Source organism: Vidua chalybeata, chromosome 2 (genome assembly GCF_026979565.1).
Source record: "Vidua chalybeata isolate OUT-0048 chromosome 2, bVidCha1 merged haplotype, whole genome shotgun sequence".
Taxonomy (NCBI): Eukaryota; Metazoa; Chordata; class Aves; order Passeriformes; family Viduidae; genus Vidua; species Vidua chalybeata.
This window is the reverse complement of record NC_071531.1, coordinates 6,511,738-6,537,322: the sequence shown is the minus strand read 5'-3', so window position 1 is coordinate 6,537,322 and position 25,585 is coordinate 6,511,738. Positions and strand designations below refer to the sequence as shown.

At 43.1% G+C, this 25,585-nt stretch overlaps 1 protein-coding gene and 1 long non-coding RNA gene across 16 annotated transcripts in view; one reads left to right on the top strand and one right to left on the bottom strand.

Moving 5' to 3' along the window:
* Window positions 1-906: 906 nt before the first annotated feature.
* LOC128783690 (uncharacterized) lies at window positions 907-3,567 on the bottom strand. Its single transcript, XR_008429233.1, has 2 exons — window positions 3,444-3,567; window positions 907-2,638 (listed from the first exon to the last, which is right to left on the bottom strand). It is a non-coding gene; the product is annotated as an uncharacterized LOC128783690 (long non-coding RNA).
* Window positions 3,568-4,663: 1,096 nt separating this feature from the next.
* The window catches only part of KDM6A (lysine demethylase 6A), a 150,541-nt gene continuing 129,619 nt past the window's right edge, over window positions 4,664-25,585 (top strand). For 14 of the 15 annotated variants that reach the window (XM_053934695.1, XM_053934694.1, XM_053934689.1 and 11 more), the window contains exons 1-2: window positions 4,665-4,984; window positions 5,189-5,252. In XM_053934695.1, coding sequence (XP_053790670.1) covers window positions 4,827-4,984; window positions 5,189-5,252 — 222 coding nt within the window. In that variant the 5' untranslated portion in view covers window positions 4,665-4,826. Of the gene's footprint in view, window positions 4,985-5,188; window positions 5,253-25,585 lie in introns of all 15 variants that reach the window. The other variant, XM_053934680.1, reaches the window with a different exon arrangement.

Below are 25,585 nucleotides of genomic sequence, written 5' to 3'. Positions count from 1 at the left end.
AAAAACTACCAACAGTAGCACTGTAAAGGAACCACCTCCTGGACAAGTATAATTTTTGACATTATTTATTTCTCCAAGTCAGCAGAAACTGTCAGTTAGTAAAACATAGATCTATATACTGCAAAAACAGGATACAGATCTTCTAACAGTTGTTTCTCCTACTGAAAGAGCTTCAGCAAAGGGCTCCCTGTGCTCATGCTGGCATGCAGAGAACTGGTCTCTCTTACACAGCAAATCTACAGAACACCCCCAAATACCCTGCTTTCTGAATTTCATCAAACAGCTCAGAATACAGTTAAGGTGATGACACAAATTCATGGTTTTCCATGTTTGGACTGAATTGCTGACATGTTGCTGCACAGGGATGGATATTCCTGCTTACCTGGTGACTTTGTGGACTTCTTATGACCATGAATTACCACTTAACTCCCAAATAAATTCCAGCATTAAGCCTTTCAAAGACAATTCAGGTCTTAAACTCATGCTAACCAAGGACAGAGAGGGCAATAGACAAAAATGACCACATGATTCAAGCAAGACAGAACAATAATAATTAAGGTCTATAACCAAAGCATTTAGCCTTTATTTTTAAAATTTTCATTTAAAAAAAAGTATTTTTTTCTTTATAATAACCCATTTGCTAGACTAGTTCATTCCCCTACTACCCAAAGCTAGGAATGTATTTCTGAGATTAAAAAGCAATTTTCTCTTCAACATAGTGATAAACAGCATTGTGATTATTTTTTCCCTATTTTCAATAATAATTCTCCTACCCATGTATTGGTTTTCCTTATTGCCAACAAAATCATTTGCCTTTTTTTGTAGGGAAAAAACACCAACCCAAATCCTTGGGGTTTAGCTCATCTTCCCCACTTTCTTGACCACCATATGCTGTTAAAACACAGATCATCACACAACACCCACCAGAACTTTAATGTGGGTAGTACAAGGAACATTTGTACAGTAAAATGCAGGTCATTTTACTACAAACTCCTGGAAAATAGAAAAGCCACTGCTAGAGTACAAAAAGGAAGCACCACAGGATTTTTTATTCCAAATATCAAGAAAATAGTTCAGTAATTTAAGCTTTTGTTTACCTTGGAGTAAAAGAAAACAACAATAAGGAAAACAAATGTAGAAAAAGAAAAGCGTTAATGAAACTGCTTTCTCCCCAACTGACCTACTGGCAGATTTTACTAGTTTATGCTGCTTTCCCTCATGTGCCAAATAGCCAAGTATTTCAAGACAGGTTGACTAAAATTTAGCAAGATGGCAACAATGTAAGTATTAGATTTATGTTTTATAGGACACAAAATGGCATCCTGTGGGTTCTGTTGGTCAGTCTGCTTTTTTTGTTGCTGTCTTTCATGTGCATGTTGCCACAAGAATCCAAGGCTGTCTCATCACATTTTGCCTGCTCTGCTGCAAAAGGATTTGCCTCATAGTCAGAGGCCTCCTGAGCTATTGGGAGCAAAATGTTGACTCCATACCTCAAAATCCTTTCTTAAAGGGCAGCATCAGTAGAGATCACACATGGCTCCTGAGCTTCTTCAGACTCTTGGGTAAGGAGATGACCTCTGCCCTCATTTGCTTAGCTGGCCAAGGCTTGCAGCTGCCCAGAACTTCAAAAAGCAGGAATGAAAACCAATCCAATTGGAACTGATATACCCAGCTTCAAACACCACAGTTTTTCCAGGGGTGGATCTTGCTGCAGGTGACTATAAAGTATGCCTGGACTACAGAAGACCATGAGATTTCAATTGTATCCAACAGGGACTGATCTACTGCTCCTTCAAATTTGCTACTTGATTTGGAAGGGACAGCAAATAAATAAATGAACAAACAAATAAGGGCATCTGAAAATCCAATGCCAGCAAATCAGGCAGGGTATAGGGGGTTAAGAGTGGCACTGACAGTACTAGAGGGGGTTGTGACTTCAAGTGCACACAAGTTTCAGCTGGACTAGGACTCTGCTTCTACAGTCTCCTGATTTGCTCTGTTGTTCAGCAATCCCTTTCTTCCACTGAGAAATGGTTTTGTCTAGTCTCCTTTCTGCTGACTTATACTCAGGATACTGCAAAGTGGAAACTTTACACCTGAGAGTCAAGATCCACACAAACAATCTGCATTGAAATCCCATATTTATGGCACATTCCCAACCAGTCAGGCTCTTGGCACTGATTTTGGCACCTGGGGAAAGTCTGCTGAGAAAATCCATGACACAGAACCACAGACAATACAGATGAACACAGATGTTTGATCCTAGTGTTTCTACTCTTAACAGACTATAGCCCATTCCCAGAACCAAAAATAACTTGGGTTTTATCTGTATTTCAAACTTGTAAGACACAAGTGACTTGAAACACAAATGCCTGTCTCTTATACCAATACTCTCAACAAACTGGCTGCTGACTCTTTTATGAAGAAATGCAACATCATCAAACCCAGACGCTTTTTTTTTGTTCTTCCTGCATTTGCATCAGAAAGCAGAGCTACATTACAGGAGTCTGCTTTTAAGAGAGCAGGGACACACTACTCTGAGTCTTCACTTGCATTATTTAAGACTTTGTCTTGACCAGGTCTCCATTCCTGCCAGTGTCTCTGCACCATCAGGACCAGAAAACGTGTGAGGATCCACCTGAAAAATACCACTGACACATTAGTTTAACACTTACAGAGGCAGAAATGGTCTTCAGTGTCATGAGCACGATTAGAGAGTGGCAATTAAAGGAGAACCAGCAAGCAGCAGCATCCCTTCACAGGCTGGTCTTTGACCTTGTTCACGAATTCCCAAAGGCAGCTAATGGGCTTTACTTTTGCTTTAGAGCACCTAGTAATCATCAAACAGGAAATTCAAATGGGAAAAGCCAGTTCAGACATGGAGCTTCAGCCAGACACCAGAGAACTGATGCAATGCTGTTACAGAAGGCTGTTCTGATCCAATTCCAGCAAAACGGGAATGAGCTGTGCCCTCCCACACCCACAGCAGGGCTCAGCTCCTCGTACACACCACAGCAGAGCCAAGATCGAATGATCTGCAAACACCTTACTTAAAAAGCCCTAAAGCCTCCTGGCTGTGTGGTACTGTAAAGAGGAACGTGGTTCCTTGGGTTCCTCGTTGAGCTGGGAAAGGTGGAAGAACCCAAGGAAGGTGTGGGAAGGCGTGAAGGCACAGGAACAAGCACGGATGTCCCATTCCTGGAAGTGTTCAATGCCAGGTTGGATGGGACTCTGAGCAACCTGGTCTAGCGCAAGGTGTCCCTGCCCATGGCAGGCGGTTGGGACGAGATGACCTTTTAAATCCCTAAAGGCAGTCTACGATGCTCAGGTAACGCTTCATCTACAAGTCGGGCTGGAGCTGCGCTAAGCCGTACGAAGCACGGAAAGCTAGCAGCAAACCCCCTTTCCTTCCCGCGCCTAAAGAAATTCAGAGCTTTACTCACACGCGAGGCGTGCCCAGAAGCCCGAATTCCCAGGTGCTGCCATTTCCGTCCCTCGCGCTTTCCCCACCGCTCGAGCCGGGGCCGGGCCGGGCCTTCCCCGCCCTCACGCCCTGAGGCCCGCGAGGCATCGCGAGACTTGCCGTGCGTCTCGCGCGAAGCGCGCGCAGCGGCCCGCGCCACGTGACAGCCGCGGCGGCGCGCGCGCGCCGGCGGGGCCCGCTCCACCTGTCACGGGCTCCCGGGGGAAGGGGGGCGTGGGCGAAACCAACGGCGGGGGCGCCCCTCGCCCTTCCGAGAGACCGTTGCCCGCCGACCAAGCATCTCCCTCGCAGTCCCGTTCCCGCTTCGGGAAGGCTTTATTTTCCGCTTGTGCCAAGAGCGCCACGCCCGAGGCGGGGCGGGGGGTGCGAGCGTGCCTACTGCCCCCCGCCGGTGGGACATGGCGCCTTCCTCAGCGGCGTCCACTCCTCCAGCCCGGAGCCCCCGTTACGCAACTCCACCCGTGAGCGCAGCCCTCCCTCGTTCCTCCTCCTCTTCCCACCCCAGCGCCCGCCACTCCCGACATCTCCCACCCTCCCCTGCCGTTCGCTTTTAAAGGCGCATCCCAACCTGCTGGTGCTCGCTAATCGAAAAGCTCGTCTGACTGACGGCCCGCTCGACCTATCACAAATGGCGGATCTCCGAAACCCCACCCCTCTTATCACCTACTGACCAATGGCGTGAGGCCGGCGGGGGAGGCGGGCGGCGAGGGCCAACCAAACCGGAGCGCAGCGGCGGCGGAGCGCAATGACTGACGTAAGTCAACAAAGATCACGTGGGGCGCGGCGGCGGCGCCGATTGGCTGCGCGGACGCGGGCGGGCGGGGTGGGACGGGGGGGTCGCGGTGGCGGCGCGCGGGGTCCGCGGTGTGACACAATTACAACAACTTTGGGCAGCGGCTCCGGGGAAGTTTGTACGGGCGGCAAAACACACCCCGAGCCGCGGGGCGGGCGGGGAGGGTCCCCCCGGCTCCCCGACACTTCGGCTCCCCGCGCCGCCGGCGGCGAGCGGCGATGTAAACACCGCTCCGCCGCCATCCGCAGCCGCCGCCGCCTCCTCCTCCCCCGAGTCTCCAGCGCTGGGGCTCCCTCCCCCCTCCTTCCCTCCCTCCTCCTCCTCCTCCTCCGAGCAGCGGGGCTTCCCCCCGCCTCCCTCCCTCCCTCTCCCCTCCCCTCCCCTCCCTCCCTCCATCCCTCCCTCCCCCTCCCTGCCGGCTGTTGTTGTTGTAATAAAAGTTGTGGTGTGTGTGTGTGTCGGGCACCCCGCCCCGCCCGGCGCTGGGGGGTGTTGGGGGCGCGCAGGGAGGGGGGGGTGCGATCCGCGAGTTAATTACGCTGCGTTTCCATGAAATCGTGCGGAGTGTCGCTCGCCGCCGCCGCCTCTGCTGCTCCTTTCGGTGATGAGGAAAAGAAAATGGCGGCGGGGAAAGCGAGCGGCCAGAGCGAGGAGGACTTCGCCAGCTTGACAGCCCAGGAGAGAGAAGCCCTATCCGGCCTCGACAGGTACCCGCTCCCCACTGCGCCCCGGCCGCCTCCGTGTCCCGGCTCGGCCCGCGCTCCCTCCGTGTCCCCCCGCTCCCCTGCCCGCGGCTCCCCGTGCGCCGCCGCTCCCGGGCCGCGCTCTGCCCTCGCCCGCCCGCCGCGCTGACTCTCGCTAACGCCGGTGCCTCTCTCTCCCCTCCCTCCCGCCCGCTCCCCTCCTCGCAGCCGGCTCTTCGGATTTCTGAGGCTTCATGAAGATGGCGCCAGAACGAAGGCCTTGCTGTTAAAGGTAAGCGCGAGGGTGGATGTGGAGCGGGGATGGGGGGGAGGGGGGGGAAACGGGGGATGGGGAGCGAGGCGGCCCCGCCGCCCCTTCCCTCGGGACCCCCGGGCCCGCACGGTGAGTGTGTGCAGGGGGCGTGCGGGGGGCACCGCCACCTCCGCGGGGTCTCAGCGCGTTGCTGCCGCCTTTGCCCCTTTCCTTTTTTACCCCCCCCCCCCCCCCCCGCCATTCTCCCCGAGCGGGACGAGGGGAGCGTGGCCATGCGGGTGCCCGTCCAACCCTGGGACGGGAAAGTGGCGGAACCCGGGACGGGAGCGACGGGCCGGGGGAGGGGGCGCGGGGGCGGAGGGGGGGAGGCGGAGGACGAGGAGGAGGAGGCGGCAGCGGGGGGAGAGCGAGGGAGGGAGGGCGCGCTCGGCGCTGCTGACGTTGCCGCTCCCCGGACCCTCCCTCGTGATTTTCGCCCCCAGCCGCCGGGAGCGGAGCCGGGGCCGGAGCCCGCAGGGAGCGCGGGGTCCGGGCTGGGGCGGGCGCGGCGCTGAGCGGCTCCCGGAGCCCGTCCGAGTGACTTGTTTACTCTGCGGGCCCCGCTGCCTCCATCCAGCGTGCCCGCTCCTCACCGAGCCCCGCGTCCCGCCCGCCGTCCCGGCTTGACAGGGAGCGGGGCGTCCCGCGGGCTGCTGCTGCCCGGCCCGGTGTCCGGAGAGAGGTGTTTGTCTCTGTGGAAAGTTGTTGGCCCTGTCATTTAGTTAAGTAATGGCTGCTCCTGTCGGCCCAAGATGGCCGGACAGGGAGGAGAAAGAGAAGGGGGGGGAGGTAAACACGAAACAAACACCAGGAGCGAATATGGGGAGCGTGGAGCCCCCGGTGAAGGCTGAGGGAAACTCTCCTGCGCATCCCAAGTTCTTTCTGGGCGCTTTCCTGCTGCTTTGCAGCGCCGGTGCCCTCCTTATCAACCTGTAGCACGTTCTGCTGCCCATCCGTGAGCTGCTGACAAAGGCTGTGCGGGCCGAGTGTCTGCCAGCTGTGCTTAAAACAGCAAACGCCAGGGAAACGTTCGGGTAACAGAATAAGTGGAACTGTTTTTGAAATGCCACACGGCTGAAGCAAAGGGGACAGTGCTACTCTGGTTCCTGCTTCCTGGCTTGTTCCTGTCAGTAGTGTGGCGTTTGACACTGCTCATCCCATTGTTGTGCCCGGACTGTATAGTGGAGAATTTTTTTTTTTTTTCTGCTGCTGGTTTTGGTTGATCTGAAGATTTGACTCTAAAGCGTGTTGAATTGGATAGCCCAGGCCTGTGCTCGTGTTTGGGTGTTTATTTCTAGCAGGATTGGAAAAGCTCAATGTCAGGACGTGGGGGGAGGGGGGAGGAATGGAGGGAAAAGCAAGTACACTTTCCTTTCTGCTTATATTTAAAAAGAAAAAAAATCTCGCGGTTTCCTTTCGATTTTCAGAGTTATTTATAAGAGCACTTCTTCCCATTAATCAAAAAGGTAGGCGAGTGACATGCCAAACCAGTTAAATAATGTACATTAACTATTGGTGGACCAGAACTCATGTCTGCTGTGTGAATGCTGCTGAGCCTATCGGAAATATTAGACCGAATCCCGTATGGGATAGAGCTTAAGGATGCCCGATAGAAAAGAAAAGCTTCACATCTAATTAGATCATCTGTCGCATAAAATCCCTGGTTTAAATTTTATTTTACGTACTGTAAAATTAAGTGGTGCAAGGAGCAATTCAGTCTATTAGTTGAGTTTTGTGCCTTCCTTACGTGTAATGTTTTTTTTTAAATGCCAGTCAATTGTAATTTTAGTGTATACAATATGGAGCTGTGGGGCATTTTGATAGTTTTGAAATACGTTTTCAGAATTATCTATGTATGTTCTTTTACTGTATTAAGCTGTGAATCCATGCAGTGAATACTAAAAAAATTCCCAAGCAAACCAAATATTTGCTATTTCACCTCAGTTTTCAGATGGTGTTTTGTACATTTATGAATTGCACAGTAACTCATGAAGCATGTTCTTTGTAAAACTTGTCTCTGAGAAAGGTAGATTATTTAAGGAAGTAGAAGGATTAAAACGTTGCTGTTCAATGCAGAGATGTTCAAGAGGAATTTCTTGGTTTGAACCAGTTTCGGTTTTGTTTGTGCTTTTTACTTTGAAGGAACGTGCTTATGTTTCTGTTACTGATAAGAAGTTGCTATTTTTAAGGTATTTTCTGCTTCGTTCCTGTTCTGTGTGAAGCTTTATGCAATTTATGCTCTACTGAGGGCTTTAGAACAATTAATCTAGCAGACCACTTTAATTCAATGTAGCAGTTATTTTTATAGTAGAAACTGTGGCCGAATATATGTGCAGTTAATTAATAGGTTTTACAGCGATAGCAACAAAATGTTTCCTTTTGTGCATGGAGCAACAACAGCTAACAAAGACCCTAGACTACATAATTATGAAATCCTGACTGATTGATTTAAGAATCTACAAGGCAGCACGTTAGTGTGAGATTTATGTGCAAGTGTAGCAGGTAAGGAAAACCATTGAGTCATGTTTCCAGAGGAATCCTTCACAAAGGCAGAAATTTATCAGTGCTCCCCTCGATGTGAGAGGAGCACACCCACTATTGAACCTTTTCCCGATGCTGCCAGGCTGGAGCAGTGAGTGCTCTGTGGGGCCTGGCAGTGCTCCCTGGTTACCTGAGCTTGAGGTGGCAGGAGCAGGGTACCTGTCTGGGGAGGCTCATGGGAGGTTTTGGGTTGTAACTATTTGGGGAACAGCTCCCTTCCCTGCCTGGGTACTTGTGCAGCTGGAGGAATCTGTTCTGGGCTTAAATTTGGTGCTTGAGTGCGAGAAGACACTCCTTATTTTTGGTGAGGTTCTCTAAGGTGTGCATTGGCTTGGAGGGGATTGCAGGAGGTCTTTGCAGTGGGAGCTTTGGTTTAACAAAGCCACACCCTGTCAGGATTTAATAATAAGAAAACTGGGATCTCTTTGAGGGATGGGGGAAGCTTCATGTCTACAGCTTTCATTTAGTTGTGGGTTCTATTTGTGCTGCAGGTATGCAGTCCCCCATTTTTTGGTGGTTTTGCTTTGTATGGGCTGTAGTATCGTGAACCGAGCCAAGCTGTGCTGCTGGTTGTAGCAAATCAAAAGGGCAGATAGGACGTGAGATCTGTATGATTTTATGAATTATTGAAGGTATAGATTAAGGGTCAGGAATAGTGTAATGTTGCCCCATATACTGGATGTGTGATAAGCCAAAAGAAACTTTCCTGTAATGGTGTACACACTGTGAGTATGACAAAGGAATGGAATTTTCTGTTGCCAGAAATTTTGCGTTTATTTTGCAGAAAAAGGAGCTTGAAAATCATAGTTTGCAGTTAGTGTGGTTTTGGGGAAGAGGGGAGGGAAATTAAGAGATCACCTTTCAAATTGGTTGAAATGCTGGAAATCCAACGGAGTCAGTCTTGTGCTGGAGAAAGTGCTCACTGTTATGCTTCCGTAGTTGACAAGAACATTAACGTGAAGGAGGAAAAGAAACCCAAAACAAAAACCCTGCTGGTGTCTTGATGTCTCTTTCTCCCAGGAAGGCATTCTGGCAGGAGATGAAGCTTAAAGATTACTTGGCGGGGGAGGGTGAGGATATCCATTGTATTGGAAGTGAATTGCAAAGCATTTCCTTTTTTTTCTTTCTTTTTTTTTTTTTTTTTGATGATGTTCCCAGTGTTTAGCCAAAGTTGACTTGATTGCAGTGACAAACCATCGTTTCATAAGCTGTAATTGGCATCTATACAGATGTAGGTTGATGTAGCTGTTCTGATGTATTGGGTATAAGATGCTTGTTAATTCCTATTCATTGAGTTTAATCAGTTTGTCATATCCTGTGGACAAAAACTGAAGCATGTTTCCATTTAAAAGTATTGATGTTGAAGTCGATTTGGAGAGATGAAGTAGTTCCACACAATATGCCATGTTTTAGTCTGTGTTACCTCTCATGGTTTAGCAGCCCTTTTGTTTTCCAGCTGATTTTAAAAATGGTACTTCCTTTGTGTAAAGGCCACATGTGTTGACAAAATTAACAGCGTGCTTATCTGTGCTTTTATGAAGCTAACAGAATAAATGCACAGTGACAATATTCTTTCATTTTTCTTACAGTTGTAGTGTTGCTTGTTTAAAAATAGTTTCAGACAATGTGAATTAGTATATGTTGACTTTGTCCTTTCAGTGTTGACATTAATGTTAATTTCCTACTAATCCATAATAAAATATACTCAGTTTTATTTATAATAAACAGCTTGAAAAATAATCATGCAAGAAAACATTTTAGGAGGTTAATCTTAGTGTAGTAAGGTGTTTTTTTTTTAAATAGCTGGAAAGATTTTGGCTTGATTTATTTTCATCAAAACAAAGAAATATTGCTTGAAAAAGAATTAAGAATGTTTGTCTTGTATAATGGCAGTACTGGGGATTGAGAAACTGGAAATTGGTACCAGGAGACATTTGTAAGGCACTCCAGGAAGTGGGCAGCCTCTCCAATTTCTGTAAATTTATATCTGAGTTGTTCCTTTTTGTTTGGGTTTGGTTTATTTTGTTTAATATATTGTGCATTTCAATTACTGGTTTATTATCTAGTGTACTGTTGGTCGGTGCTGTGGAGCACATTGTAGTTGGATAAAATTTTGTAAATTGTGTTGTGAGTGAAACTGGTTTTCTAGCGTTTTTTTGAAGGAATCACTTTTTTTGAGTGTGTTTATTGGGTAATTTTAACTGAGCCATAGATTTCTTTAAGATCAGTATTTTTAATGCAGTTTGTATTAATAGAGTGCAGCTTTCTGGGATGCAGTTGTAACGGGTGACACATTCCATAGTTCCTGGTTGTACCATGTTTATTGGAAATCACAGCCAAGTATATCCTGGTACTTGGTTGTAGGTTTGCAGTATTTGTACTTCTTCCGGTATTAAAACCATCTTTTTCTTTAAATGGACATTGCACAGTACTGTAAGTATGAAATACTTAGCATGTGTTGATACTTTCACAACTAGTGTTCAAGACTTTTTTTTTTTTTAATAGTGGGATTTTGTTGCTCTAAACATATATTCCTGAATGTTTTGACTGTTCCTCAAGTGTAAAGTACAGTGTTGGTACTACTTTCTGAAGGCAAGAAAATTGATGAAGTCAGAAACATTACACTTGTCATTTTAATGTGTTAATGAAGAGAGAAGGATGGATCTCATGTCCACAAACAAAACACTTTTGTAGAGGTGTAATTAGGATTGCAGGACACTTGGTGTGTTGGCATCTGCATTTCAGCAAGTTTTATCTTCATTGTCAGGAGACCATCAATAGGGAATATAATGCAAGATTTTTCTTTTTTTATGTTGTTGCATGCATGTTACATATTGTAGCTTTTAAGTACTGATCTACTGAGTCTGGAAGCTGCAGTGGTCCATTCCTCTTAAGTGGTATGTGTGCATCAAGTTGAGGTAATTTGTGCCCTACTTACTTTAGTAATCAAATAGTCAAGGTGGGCAGTGGTTCAGGATGGAGGAGAGAGGGAAATACTGCTGTATGTTAGCAGCTGAGGAATGAAGGTTCTGATAAATTATTTAACTTTTGAAAGTGTGAAGAAAAACTGGCAAGGGTGTTTTCATCCCATTCCAGTAATTGAACCATTGATCCTTTTGTGCATCATGCTACTCGTGGCCTCTAGCTTTCAAATGTCTCTCTAGGTGAATCCAGGTACAGTATGTGAAGAAGGAATAGACAATCTAGAGCTTTGTTTGTGCATGGTATCACTCAGGTGTGCTTTCAGCATGCCTCTGTGCCTCTTGCCATCCTCCATGGCTGTTTGTTCACTGTAGTGGGTTGAGTGGACTTAGTAATTATAGAGGTAAAACTATCTGCAAATGTTGATACCATCTGAAGTAAGTGTTGAAAGCATCTTCCAAAAGCTATGCCATATGTTTGTTATACCATTTTAGAAAAGAGTAGATGTTTCATGCTTGGATAGCTTGGTGCATGTAGAAACATTTGTTTTCATTACATTCGTGAGATGATACAAAATTTAAAGAGAGTCATGGAAAATGTTTATGGCTATAAAGTGACTTTTTCCTGATTAACACTTGCACAAGACTTCCTAGTGCCAGAATTATATGCCATGGCCCACTGTTGTTCTTTATCCTTCTGACAAGTAGGCAAACTTAAGTTTTTTCTCTCCACGGAGAAATTAAGTTCCAGTTTCCAGCCTTACAGGTTCATCAATTAAACCGAAGGTTATTCTCAGATTACTGAACAAAAATAGTTCTTCTTGGTCCTCACCTGGTACAATTTTTGGATAATGGGAGGGATTTTGCTGTATTTTCAACAGTCTGAAAGGGAAAGAAATGTGTATATTTGTAGTTGGAGAATACTTAAATAATTTTGTAAAAGCTAGTTACTGCTTAGAGGGCTTGGATGAGCTTCTGCAGAAATGAATTAGGGAGATGGGCTGTGAGTGTGAGGTGAGTGCAGAACTGAGCTGGGTGGCAGGTTTAGTATTGTATCAGGTAATTCCAGGAGCTGAACCACTGTCCTGCTCATTCTGAATGCAGCTAGGTATATGGATACAACTTCAGTCCTTTAGACCAAACTACCTTCAGTCCTTTAATCCAAACTACCTTGTGTTTTACATTAAAAACTCATGTAAGTTACTTTGGTTTAACCCTTTTTCTTGCTGAAGTCCTGCACCTGTGGTGTTTAAAGCATGATGTTTGAGTAATGTGTTTTCACAATAAAACATTGAAGTGATGCTTATTAAAATTGATGTGTCATTATAGAGAGCAGTTGACTCTTTGTAGAAAATGTTAGCAATGTTAATCTTGCAGAATGCTTAATTTGTAGTTAAAACCAGACAAAATTGAAATCAGTGGGTCATGTATGGAGCCCTGTGAAGGCTGCCAGGATTTGTATAGGTGCACCTGAGAGGATGAGATTAGTACCTTACAGAACATTTTTGGTATGAAGAAAGAAAGGGCTGTGTTTAATATAGTTCAGTCTGAGTTTGCTGGGCGAGGGAAGTTCAGTAAAGCAAGAAAAAATACTTAAATATTTATTACAGGTTTCTGCTTTATGGGTAGGCAGACTAAAGAAATAGCTATAGTGGAGTAATTCCTCTGTGGAAAAGCTCTTTCCAAGATTGGCCTGTTTAAATAAGGGGCTGTTCAAAGCTTGTTTTCAAGATGAGTTCTAGTGGTACTGTCACAACTAGGTTGAGCCATTTGATCATTTGCTTGTGGCCATTATAATGGTTTGTTGAATGGTACATGTTTAAAATGAGTCTCTGTCTAAGTTTTGCAGTGGTTCAGGTATTGTTCTTGATACTGAATATTATTATTTGTATTTAAAGAGTCATAGGGAAGTATTACTTACGTACCTAAAATACCAGGTTAATGAACTAAACCCCCATTAAGCATATTTGGGAGTTGAAGGGTATTGTTTATCAGGTACTTTTCATTTCAGAGTGTGAGAGGATGCAGGAATCACCATCAGAGCTGTATTGACAAATTGCCTTCCTTTATGGTTCTTGGACTTGCTATGTAGCGTTCATGGCAGGAGCTTATTTAATTAAGATGTAGAATTAAGATCTCATTTACAGTTTTGTAAAGGGAGTGACTAAAAGTGTGTGATGAATTACAAACAGAGCACTGTATGTCTGCATATGAATTTCTTTTGTGGTAAGTTGTTAAATTAATTATTGTTTGTTAAAATGGCTTTAAGTAATTTCCTTTTCTCACAGTGGCATTTGAGGATTATGATTCACTTCGTAGTATTGATTGGTTATTAAAGCAGACTGGATTGTGAATATGCTTTTCCTTAAATTTCTGCTTCCATTTTGAGAATTTAAAATTCTGAGCAATTTCAGAGTATCATTTGCAGCATTAGACAAAAGATCCAGTGCAACAGCTTTTAAAATACAGCCAAGAGATGTATTTTTTTTGGTCAGTATTCTGTTGCTTCCACTCCAGTTGCCATTTTAACTTTTTATTTAAGCAGTGTTTTCATTATCTTATGATTTGAAAACTTACTTGCACAGAAAAAAAGAGTAGAATAATGAACTGAAGTTAAGGTTTTATTTTTAGGTATTTTTCTTCTAGCTAACAGAATTTTAAGTACTCTCTGTTGCTTCTCGTCTGTTTCAGTGAAACCGTCTTTGGGCCCGTGTGATGAACCAGGCTGGAGAAGTGCTTCAGCTCAAATAACCTAGTAAAAATAGGAAACTCACTAGTTTTAAATAACCACTATTGAAGGTTAGTACTAAGAGGTTTTAGAAATTCAAAGAGCCAGCTTCTGGTTGCTCAGAACTGAGTTGGAAGGGATTCCATGGTGGATAAAGGAGCTAGTGAGTCCTGAGAGTTCTTGCAGAAGGCTCTTCTGGAACCATGAAACCAGTTCATCACCTTTAAATGGAAGGGAAGTAGGTAGGGTAAGAGATGCCTGTGACTTAGCTGCAAGCTCCTGAGTCTGCTCAAAACCAAACTCTGCTCAGGAGTGTACCAGGGATGAAAAAAATGAACAGATACCCACTGAGAACTACAAGGGCATGGCCAGAGTGTGCAGAGGTGCAGTTAGAAAAGTGAAAGCTCAGCTGGACTTGAGATTGGCTGGAGATGTCAAAAACTACAGGAAAGGATCATAAACAACAAGCACAAACAGGGGAAAATGCTGGCCCACTATTGAACAGGAGAGGTGAATTAGTTGCCAACCAATGCTAAAAAGGCAGAGGTTCTCTGCACTTCTTTCACCTTGTCTTTACCAGCGCTCTTGGGCCCTAGACCTTAGGAACAAAAATCTAGTTCCATGCACAGACCTATTGTCTTTGGAGGAATTATTGGGGTGTAGACTATTACAGGAGCTTGATGTCTACAAATTACCCTTCTGAAGGTATTAAGAGAGCTGGCTGGATACTGCTGGCTGGCTGCTCTTTGTAATCTTTGAGAAGTTGTGGAGATTGAGGAATGTTCCAGAAGACTGGGAGAAAGCTAATGTTGCCCCATCTTCAAGAAGGGTTTAAACAAGAACGCAGGAAATTATCAGCCCATCAGTCTTACCTCAGTCCCAGGGAAAGTTATGGTATGAATCCTGATGAAGCACATGATTGGGAAAAGCTGGTATGGATTCACCAAGGGCAAATCATTCTTTGCAAGCCTGATTGCCTCCTAGCACAGAGTAACCTGCTTGGTGTATATGGAACTAGTGGTGGACATTGTCTTTCTGGAATTCAAGTCTTCCCATGCTATTTTTCACAGCCTCTTCCTAGAGAAACCAACGTGTTGTGTTCCAGACAAGGGATCTGTGTGCTGGTTGGGAACTGGCTGATGGGCAGCACCCAGAGCAGGGTGGGAAATGCTCCTTCTCAGACTGGCTGCTTGTCACAAGCGGGGTCCCCGGGGATTGATGTTGGGCCACTGTTTAATACCATCATAAGTGATCTGGATGGTGATGTCATGAATTTTGCTGATGTTCACAAACTGAGTGGGGAAGTGACCCTGCAGAAAGGAGAGCCATCCTGGATGAGCTGGAAGAATGGGCTGATGAGAACCTTATGAAGTTCAGCAAAGACAAATGTATGTGGGAGAGCATGATCCAGGAGTGCAGCACAGTCTGAGATCTTTCTGGCTGGGAAGCAACTCTGTGGAAATGGACCTGGGGGTCCTGGTGGATTTAGCTCAATAAAAATGAGCTGCATGCTGCTGGGGCAAAGGGAGACAGTGGGATGCTGGATTGCACCAACAAAGACAAAGGCGTTAGGACTGCACTCTACTCAGTGCTGGTCAAGGCACACCTGGAATATTTATGTGCAGTTTTGGTGCCCACTAAACAAAAAAGATGTGTCCGTGCTGGAGAGGGTCCAGAGAAGGGCTACAAAGATGATCAAAGGACTGAGAAGCTGAAGTGTGAAGAATGGCTGAGAGATCCTGGTTTGTTCAGCCTTGAGGAAAGAAGGCTTTGGGGAAGATGTTACCAGCATGTTCCAGTACTTAAAGGATGCTTACAAAGAAGATGGAGACTGCATTTTTACAAGGAGTTACATTGATAAGGCAAGATTTAATGGGTACAAGTTACTCCTGGGGACTAACTTCCCACTGAACACAATAAAAACTCACAAAGACAGCAGTCAGCCATTGGAATAATCTCTCCAGGGCAGTGGTGGGTTCTCCAGTGTTGGACACTTTAAAACTGCAGCTGGACAGTGTGCTGGGCCATCTTGTCTAGCCTGTGCTTTTGCCAGGAAATGTTGGATCAGATGTTTTTTTCATGTTAAAGGAGCTACTGCTGCCTGAGAATGCTGAGAATTTACACCAGTTTGGGAGTCACACACACCCCACTCAAGACTTTAAATGCTGGGTCTGGAGTCTCTTTGCAGCAGGAGTGTGCAGTGATCTGGTGGATGGGTGCCCCTTCCAACTCCTTGCTCCTACAGAATCTTGGACACACTTCCTTCTTCGAGCTTGACCTTGAGTTCTCTGCAGCAAAGACTCAGGCAATGGATTTGTAAAATTAAATTATTACAGTGGTACAGCAGCAGGTCTTGAGTTGGGGTGCCTGCAGAGGGGGACCCAGAACAAAGAAATCCTTGGGCTTTTATACATTTTTGTACACTTACATTGAGGTATTCTCTGATTCTGTGAATGCAGTTCATTTTGCAGGGTTGGAAAACTGTGGAGGTCCTTTCAGAGAGAGATTTGGGAGGCTAGGGTGGGTCCTGGTTTATGTGACAGTGTTTCTGTAAGAAATATTTATAAAACTATTGCTTCTTGTTTTCTTATGGAGAATGGAATTACCTGTATTTGTAAGCACAGATTACCAGGACTAGATTATATAGAATCATAGAATCACAGAATGGTTTGGGTTGGAAGGAGTCTTTAATACTATGCAGTTACTCTCCTGCTGTGGGCAGGGACATCTGCTACTAGATCAGATTGCTTAAAGCCCCATCCAGTCTGTCCTTGAACACTCCCAGGGATGGAGCATCCACAACTTCTCTTTCCTCATGGAGAGGAGGGATGGAATGAGTGCAGTGACTTGGCTTCCTCACTCTGTCTGAAGGAAGACCAAGTGTTTAGTGAAGTTACACTGCCACAAGCAGATGTGGGACAGATTCAGATCTGAGCATGTGTGCAGCAGCACGAACACCAAAATGTATGTTAGAAGGACTATATATGAGAAAACTCTGAATGAAGGAAAGATCCTGAGGTATCTAGGTTGAGTACTTAATGAATATGTTTGAACCTATGACTACTGAGAATCAGGCCACCATTTGATTTTAGGGAAGTGGAGAAATGAAGCAGTCTTTTGGGAAGTTTTTTCAGAATATAGTGTTGTAATAAAAGGATGATATTTTCAGTTAAAGGAAGTAGAAGAAGGGTTGAAGAAGAATACTTTGATTAGATGTGAGGAAGAGTAGGAAACCAAGGAATTGAATGGGTGACTTAGTGGTGCAGACCATTTTGAGCATTTTGAGGGTGAGGGGCATAGCAGTGTGAATCCCAGTGTTTTTTTATTCTTTGCAGCAGTCACCTGAGTTTGATGCTTGGTTACCATCTAAACATTACTGGTAACTTAAGTAGCATGTAAGTTTTTAATGGTGCTGGGGCCTGCTTCAGAAGATTTTAAAAGCAGGGTAAATGGGAGCAAAACAGGTTAACAAAATTGCAGAGAGTTTGTGTAGGGTGTGAAAAAGCTTAGTAAGTTATATGTTCTGAGTATAACAGAACTCTCTCCCAGTTTTGAAATAAAAGTAAAATGTTAGCTGTGTTTTCTATGTCTTTATCTTTGACTGCTGCTTCCCTTTTTTCCTCTTTCTCCCTCAAGGAAGGGAAGAGTAAAGAAACTTCTGCTTCTTTCCTCAAGGTGAAAATGAAGCCAAGAGCTCTCATGTGTCTGTTCTCAAGTCATGTTTTGCTGCCTTTAGATTTGAAGGATAAAGAAAGCTGAGCAAGTGTGGAAGATACAGATGGATATGTTGAAAGGGCAAGAAATAGTTTAAAGTGTGGGAACTGAAAGCCTGCATAAGGGAGAAGGATGCTGATCTGGAGAATTTAACAGTACAGTTTAATAGAACAAAGTGTAGAAAGAGTGTAAGATAAAGTGGAAGGATAAGAAAAATGGAGGAGATCCATTACATAACATCATAAAGCATGTCATAGGCAACCTCTGTCAGGAGAGAAAAAGTGCAGTGATATTGGGAAGAATAAAGAGCTGCAAAAATTATGTACATTGGTTGGTAAACTTTAATGGAGCTTCTGGGCATGTTACAAATATAGTAACTAAGGGTAGATTTTACACACTATGGTTCTCAAAGCTTTATTTGTTCTTAGTCTCTGGTGTGGTGCACAGAAATGTTTTCCAAGTATTTTTAATCTCTCCTGTGTTTTAATGGTTGGAAGGGCAGAGCCTTTGAATTTGTGATTTTCTTAATACTTTAACACTGTAAGTTTTCAGGAGTGGGAGACTGCAAAATTCTGAAGGACTATCAGATTTCAAGTGTTACCTGTTAAAATTATCAACAAATTAGGCTTAAGGGTCTTTCTTGCGTCTTAAAAATGTTTTTTATTTGCTTTTAAGCAGAAATGAGTGTTCCTTTGTTCCTTTTTTAAATCAAAGGAAAGGGTGAGAAGAGTTTTTATACTTTCTGAAAAATAAATGATAGTAGGAAACTGTTCAGCTACTTCTGAATCAGAACAGTACTACTTCTGTACTCCTTGCTTAAGAGGAAGGTATTTTAAAAAAGTATTGTGTAAGACAACAAAACTGGGAGCATCAGGCGGTACAACAGAGATGTGTGTCTGAAGAGGCACCAGCCTCTCCTGGTGCCCTTGTGAAACCCCTCAGATAGAATCATGAATATCCTGAGTTGGAAGAGATCCACAAGGATCACCAAAGTCCAGCTCCTGGCCCCACACAGAAGAACACCAAAAATCCCTGTGCTCGAGCATAGATCCACATCCCACCTTTAGTATAGGAGCACATGGAATTTAACTACCAACTTATGTTTTTGTACTTGAGGGCTTTCTTAACTCTAGTTAACTGTGTGGACAAAATTAATAGTTGAAATGGCTTTAATGCCTCTTCTGGTTCTGTATGGGGAGGATTTGGAGGTGTTTATGCTTATAGCAGTTTATTTTTGTTGCCTAAATAAGTTGAGATCCCAGAAACCATCAGAGTCCATGCTAATTAATGAGCAGAATTAGGTCTCATTTTCTACCTTTAAAGGTATCTGTTAACTTATAGGTTCACGTATTAAAAATATATTACTTCTGACAGTTTTCTGGGATTAGTTATATACCGTCCATCTTGGCTGAATTTATGGGGTTTTTTTCTTTGTATAGTCTCAGTATAAGTAATATTTACAGATTTATTTGCTATAAATAATTAAAAGTATTAATGGTGGTGGAATCAAAGCCTGGAAAGGAGATACTTGCTATGTTAAAAAAGGAGGAGAGCATGGCAGAGCTGCATTGTAGCATGGAAATATATTAGAGGCAGATGTATTTGGGACAGGTGAAAGAATTGTGGAAGATTGTGTAAGGGTTCCTTAGGTAATTGTGCATGATGGGGAATATGGGATATAGAATTGCAATGCCTGATTTTGGAGATTGTCTTCAGTTAATCTGTGAGTGTAGATGTGTTCAAACTCTGTGAGGAAAAACGTGGAATTAGAATGTTGTGGTCTGTTTATTCCCTGCCAATAAAAATGCTGTCATCTTAAATTGTGTTTTTCTTTATGAGTTGATTTTCTTTCTGTGGTGGTGGCTTGTTTTTTGCTTTTGAATGATAGAATGTTTTCCTGTAGTGCCAGTTGCAAACTTGCAGCTTGCCCGCATTGTGGCCAAAAATCTGAGAACAATGACGACTGCATTATGTGCAGTGAGAAAGGAACGATTGTACTACTTGCTTTTAATTGCTAATTAATCCAAGTCCTGGTAGTTTGAAAGAATGGAATAGTTTACGCCTTCCACTTTAGACCACTATTTGCTACTTGGTTATGGAGAATGATGGTGGGGGATTTTTATGATGATTTTGGGATGAAAGTGAAAATGCATGAGAGCAGTCATTTTTCACAAGAAGCTCTGTGGATTCAGGGAATGGGTGGTGCCTGTGGAACTGAGGAGCAGGTTTGGACTTCAGTGCTGCTGGAGAAGGTCAGGCAATGCCACCTGCCCCATCCTCAGCACTCTGGGCTTTGCTTGACTGCTCTGCTTCAGTTTCTATATCCAGTTTAAAGGTGATTTCAATTTTTCGAGACAAGCAGCAGAGGCCTTCTAGAAAAAGCGTGTTCATATTTTGAGATTACTTTAATTTGTTCTTGATTATTATTTTATTTTTTAAGATCAGAGAATGAAGCTACCCTAGTAGAGCATAGCACTGATTCCAGTGCATTAGAACTCACTGACTTTAAAGATTCTTCAGCACAGCTAGGTAGGAATTTTTGACTCCAGGAAACTCTGCTTCCAGAGGGATTGGTAAGCAGATATGCAGATTTACCAACTGAAACAGGAAAACAAGTTTCAACTACAGGTCATTTCACAACTTTTTCCTCAGGGCTTTCTCACTTCCACAGCCAGAACTCAAAAATGGAACAAACTGATTTAGAGCAATTCATTAATGAGTAGCTTAAGGTCTGTCAGACTTCAGACAGCTGGAAAGGAGAAGGAACACATTCCTGCTCCAGTGGTTTCATTTTCATGATTTTTCTGCAGTATTTGAGAACCTTTCCAGATTCCTTTCATGTCATGGCTGAAATGAACTCATTCTGATAAGGAGATTGCCTGTTTCACTTGGCACCTTGTTTGTCAGTGATTTCTTTTTCTAAACAAAACAAACAAACAAAAAAATTTGCTATGGAGTAGTACTTATGATACCTGGGTTTAAGAATGAGTGTGCTGTCAAATTTGGACAGCCTCTTGGTGTTAATCTTCCCAGATGCATCTCAGGCTCTGCTGCTGTACCTGTGCTGGCATTTCCTCTGTTCTGACAGGAGTTTCTCTGTTGGCATCACTGCACCATCCATCACCTGCAGTGTCAGAATCAAACCTCTGTGCTGCTGCTGTAGTTGAAGGGTTGTACCAAGGTGTGTCATTTTTTTCTTACCCTTGTGCCTGAACATGCTAGAGCTGGTTTTTGTGAAGCAGCAGTGGTGTTGCAGCTGGGGCCTTCATGTGCTGTTGGGACACTACTTGTGGGAAATGAGTTTTGTGGATGAAAACTGCAGTGTGAGAGGCATGACCAGTGTTATTTAGGTGGCAGGTAGAAGAACATTATTAAACATCAGATGTGTTTGTGAGATGATGCAACATTTATGGAACTTGATAGTGCTTGTTCAATTGGTAATCATTTGTGTAAAAGAAATTCACATTTTTCCTAGAAATTCACAAACAGGTATTGGATGGTAGGGGAAGGTACTGTGATACTGCCTCTCCTTCCACAGTCAGATAAGAGAATCAAATTAATTGCTACTTCTGAATAGTTTTGGTTTTTAATGTAAAGCTGAGTTCTATTACTCCTTGAAATGCACATTTGAAGTGAAATGTTGCAATTTCTTCCTGCATATGAATTAGAACCTTGGCATTTGATTATCCCTTTGGTTAGAACTCTTGCTTTGCAAGAACTTAAAAGGAAGATTCCCTTAGTTTTGGAGAAGGAGTACCTCTTGGGAGGCACAGTTGCGCAGCACTTTGGGATTCAGCTGGAATAAAGGGTAGAGTTTCCATTGCCAGGTGGCATTTACTGTGGAAGAGTGCCCATGGGGTTGCACCTACATGTCTGTGTGAAGCTGTAAATCTCTGTAAGTTGTCTTGTCTTTGACAAAGCTCCATTGCTTGTGTAATGTTGCCCTCCTAACCTCTTCAGGAAGTTAATAGGTTCATTTTTTCATGTCTCCCGCCATCATGTTATCATTGCCCCCATTTTTAGATCTGGCTATCTTAAATTTTGCAAGCACTGGCCTCCTGTCAGTTAAGTGTCATGATGTGTGGTGTAAGTCATAAGTTTGCACATAGTAGTCTGAAGAGATGCGGGTGAAGGGGAGACACTCAATAATTTTATAGAGAAATAGTTTCAAACTATTTATTTTCAGCATTACTAAATTTTCCACCTTTCCCCAGGTCTACTACTATACTTTCCCATTAATGTATGAATAAATATGCAGAATTAACCCAATTAATTGTAATAGCACATCTTAATATATACATATCTTAGAATTATCCACAACAGCTTTCTCTTGGATGCTGTTACACAAGTATTTAGTGTTTTATTTCAGTGCATGTAGCCTGCATTACTGTGGAGAAATCCCTTTAATTTAGTGTCATCTACTTTTAGGCAGGCAGACTGCAAAAACCGATGTTCCGTCTGAGCTCTTAGAGGTCTGTGTTCTCAGTGAAGGAAGTGTTGAGACCTTACCACTCTCTGCAACTCCCTGAAAAGAGGGTGGTGTAGCCAGGTGGGGGTCGGTCTCTTCTCCCAGGGAACCAGGATTGGTCTTTTTCAACCTTAAACAAGATTTTCTCTTGGGCCGCATCATTAAATGAGGAAGTTATTTTATGCTTATCTTCTCACATGTTTGACTTCTATAACCAGTTGAAGGAGGATCTCCCAAGATTTTGGGAAGTAGCCCATGTTTGTGACATGAATGTTCCAATTAATTGTTCAGTCTAAATATAGGACTCTAAAATATGAAAGCTTTTGCTTCTGTCAGGCTACATAGGAGGTGAAGGAAGGATCAGAGAATGGAGAAGGCTTGCAATGCTAAACTTGGGTTAAGAAGTCATCCCTGAGGGGAATCCCACCCTGTAATGGAATTTTTTTTTCTTTTGTTTTGAGGCTGCTCTAAATTGCAATCCTCCTGTAGCTGATGTTTGCCTCACCTGGAGATCTGTAGGTCAGATACAAACTGACCTATTTGTTGCATCTGGCACATGGAGGTCATGGAGTAGGTGACTGCTGATGGTTGAAAATGAGTCTTGGAAATGAAGGAGATGCAAGCTGAGACTTTTGGGGGAGTTTTGAATACAGCCCATAAATCCCTTTAGCAGAGTTTCCAGGAGAATGAAGGAATGTTTGAGAATTTCACAGTATTATTTACCTAGGAATGGCTTAGCCACAGGTAGTCCCCCTGGAATGCAACTACTGAGATGGTTGTAGTAAAATAAGGATTATTTCTTTTGTGCTTCCTCTTCCCTGAATACTCACTATTAACAGCACAGAATTTTGGACCTTCCAGACCGGTCTAGCAAGACTTTTGGAACCAGCAAATGAAGTTGTGCCCATGGGCATAAATTTTAACTCTTGACTTCCATGAGTGACACTTTTTTTCCAGGTCTGTAAAGGTGCATGTGCTCTTTGACTCTGTCTGCACCTGAAGCAGAGTTGCTCATATCACAGTTCCTAGGCTGTTTTCCTGGAAGACTCAGCTCTGCTTTTTTCCAAACTTGTTTTTTCCCCATACTCAATATCTACCTACCTTTGCCAGTTTTGAGATTTGCTGTCTGGTGCAGCTGCTGATGGTTGTGATGGCTTCAGTGTCCCTGAGCCCTCTTCCTGCCTGTGGAAGGCAGTGCTAAATAAATCACAGTGGATTTCTTATGGCACAGAAATATTTTCTCGTTTCATCATTAGCAGTCAGGCTCACGACATTCCTCAAGGGAAAAGCATAATGTAACAGTTGATACTTTTTTTGCTTAATACCTTGACTGTAGAGTACAGCTGCCACTGATGCAGCTGGAATACCAATAGCTGCTTTCCAGTGGCCCATGTCACATCTCTGTGGACAGAACTGTGTGTTTCCTGTTTTCAGGACATTATTTAGTTGCTCTGAGCCTTCTGGGAGGCCTCACACAAGATTCTGCTTGCTAACAAACTATGTGTTAAATTTTATTGACAAAGGTCTCTTCACTTTGTATTTTTATACTTGGCATGTCATGCTGAAAACCTGTTTCGCCAACTTAGAGCTACAGTTTCTATTTAAAAGGTGTATTTTGTATAGATAAAGTGTACAAAAATAGTGGTAGTGATATCACTATCAGTAGCTTTCACTGTGATCACTGGAGACAGTGGTGGCTTTCTGATAGTGAAAGCAAGTAGGAGCATTAGGACATCAACACTGAAAACAGCACTTTGCTAATTTTAAAACACCACACCATATCTAGACTTGGGTTGTTGAAAATGGGTAATAAATCAGCTATTTAATGTTTGAGTCCTGTACAAAAATGACAGCAAAATCCAACTGTAATGCTGCATTTTGCTGGATCTGCTAATGCTTTTGTCACTTGCTTTTGATCTTGTTGATAATATTTCTGGTTTTGAGTGAAAAATTGGCATTTCTTTGCTTTTGAGAATCAAGATAATTTTTAAATAATAGGTGGCAACAGCTGAATATATGTGTTTTGGAAAAAGGAGCAAGTCTGAGTCTGAAGCCTACCAAGCAGATAAATGATGCAGCAGAAAGTGAATTACATGTGTCTGCTCATCTGAAAGTGGGTGGGGGGAGCATCTTTATTAAAAAAAAAAAAAAAAAAAAGCTGTGAACCATTACTTGGAACACACATTAGGGAACGTGGGACTGTAGCTTTGTGATGCAGAGCTTTTTAAAATGTGTGACCAGGATGATTGCTGAGGGCTTGGCTTTCTTGTAGCATGTTGGTGTTATCTCTGGAGGTCAGAGAGCTCATTCTTGGGTGCTGTGCTATGGCAGGCAGTGCATGCTGGGTATGAGACATCCAAAGATGTTCAAGAAGTGATATCCAGCCTTAGTTCTGTGGGGGAGGGTGGTGTTTGTTTGTTTGTTTCATTGTTTGTTACCTCTTCATTTGTTAACAAAGTTATGAATAAGCATTTATTAATTTTCTTCAAAACTATTTTCATTTTCTACATGATGTTTTGAAAGCACGTCAGAGAACATGTAATGCTGCTGAGTTTTGGTGAATATTCTTTTACTCTTTCATTTTTCTTCCCTGGGGACTTGTTAACCTAAAACACTTCTTGAAATTTTGTAGAATATTGTTTCACAAGAGGGTTTTGAAAAGGAGTAGTCTTGGTATAAAAGAAAGCTGGTTTCTATGAGCAAGGAAAGCTTTGGTTTAAGTGATACTGATACACCCACAGTGTCAGTACTTGTCCTTTGGTCATGCTGAAATTAAAGCCAAAATATTTTCTGAAGGACCGTAAGAAGTGGGTTAGGTTCTTAAAAAATTAAATATATTTGCTAAAGAATTATGTTCCTTCATTAATTAATATTTAAAATTGAGATTCTCTAGAGAGACTCCAAGTGCTGATCCTCACAAATATTTATGTTGGTGAAGCCAGGCAGATAGCAGGTACTGCTGTGGGTTTTGGTTCTGTGGTTATTCTCTCCACTTATTTTGCCTCCTGTCTGAACAGTAAGGATGTGGTAGTTCAAAATATTAAGGAGCTAATTTTACCTAAAGTTCCTCAAATACTCTTATTCAGAAGTGCCTCAAGGGCATAAGACCTTTGCTTAACAATTCAGCTCTTTATAGTCAGTATTGGTATTGGTCTGTTCTCACTTGAATAGAAATGGTTTGAGAAGTCTTGTGCAGACTCTTTGAAAGGAACACAAAAGAATGCATAGGTTTATATAAGAGTTTCTAGTTTTTTTCAAGCCTGTCCCTTCACATTGCATGTGGCTGTGTCACAGAGACACAGGTATCTATGTAATAGCAGTATATTTATGAAAATTGCTCTTATATGTGATACCAAAGAGTATTTGAAAGAATCCTTTTGCTTCTACTGTTTACGTTTAAATACTGTTCAAAAGCTTAATTTTATTTTTCTTCAAATACTTTTTAAATTTTCAGTCTAAAATGATACATTTGTTTGGCAACATTGTTGTTAGACTGAAATAGCTCTTCTCTTTCCCTGGTGTTTGTCCTATTGGTATTTGTAGAAAAGTCATAGTAGCTTTTGATTTCCTAAGGTAAATAATTTGAGTTGTCTAAACTTACTTTTTAGAAGATAGACTCTTCTTTCCTCTTACCCCTACAGTTCTCTTCTAAATTTATTTAATTTCTACGGAATGTGGGAAAATGGTATAGAATCTGCTGAGATGGTATTAATATCTCTGCTTTTAAAACAGGTTTTTCTCTGTCTCTTCTACTGCAAGAGCTTGGGAGTATGAACTGAAACTATCAGGAAGTAGATTCAGAGCAAGATGGTTCCCTGCAGTTAGTCTGTGGACTAGTTAGTCTGGCTGTCCAGTATTGGTAGTGTGAGATGAGTGGACATGGTTTTAGAAAGTGCTGGGGAAAGTTAATGGAAGAAAAATCCATCAGGAGCATTTCCCA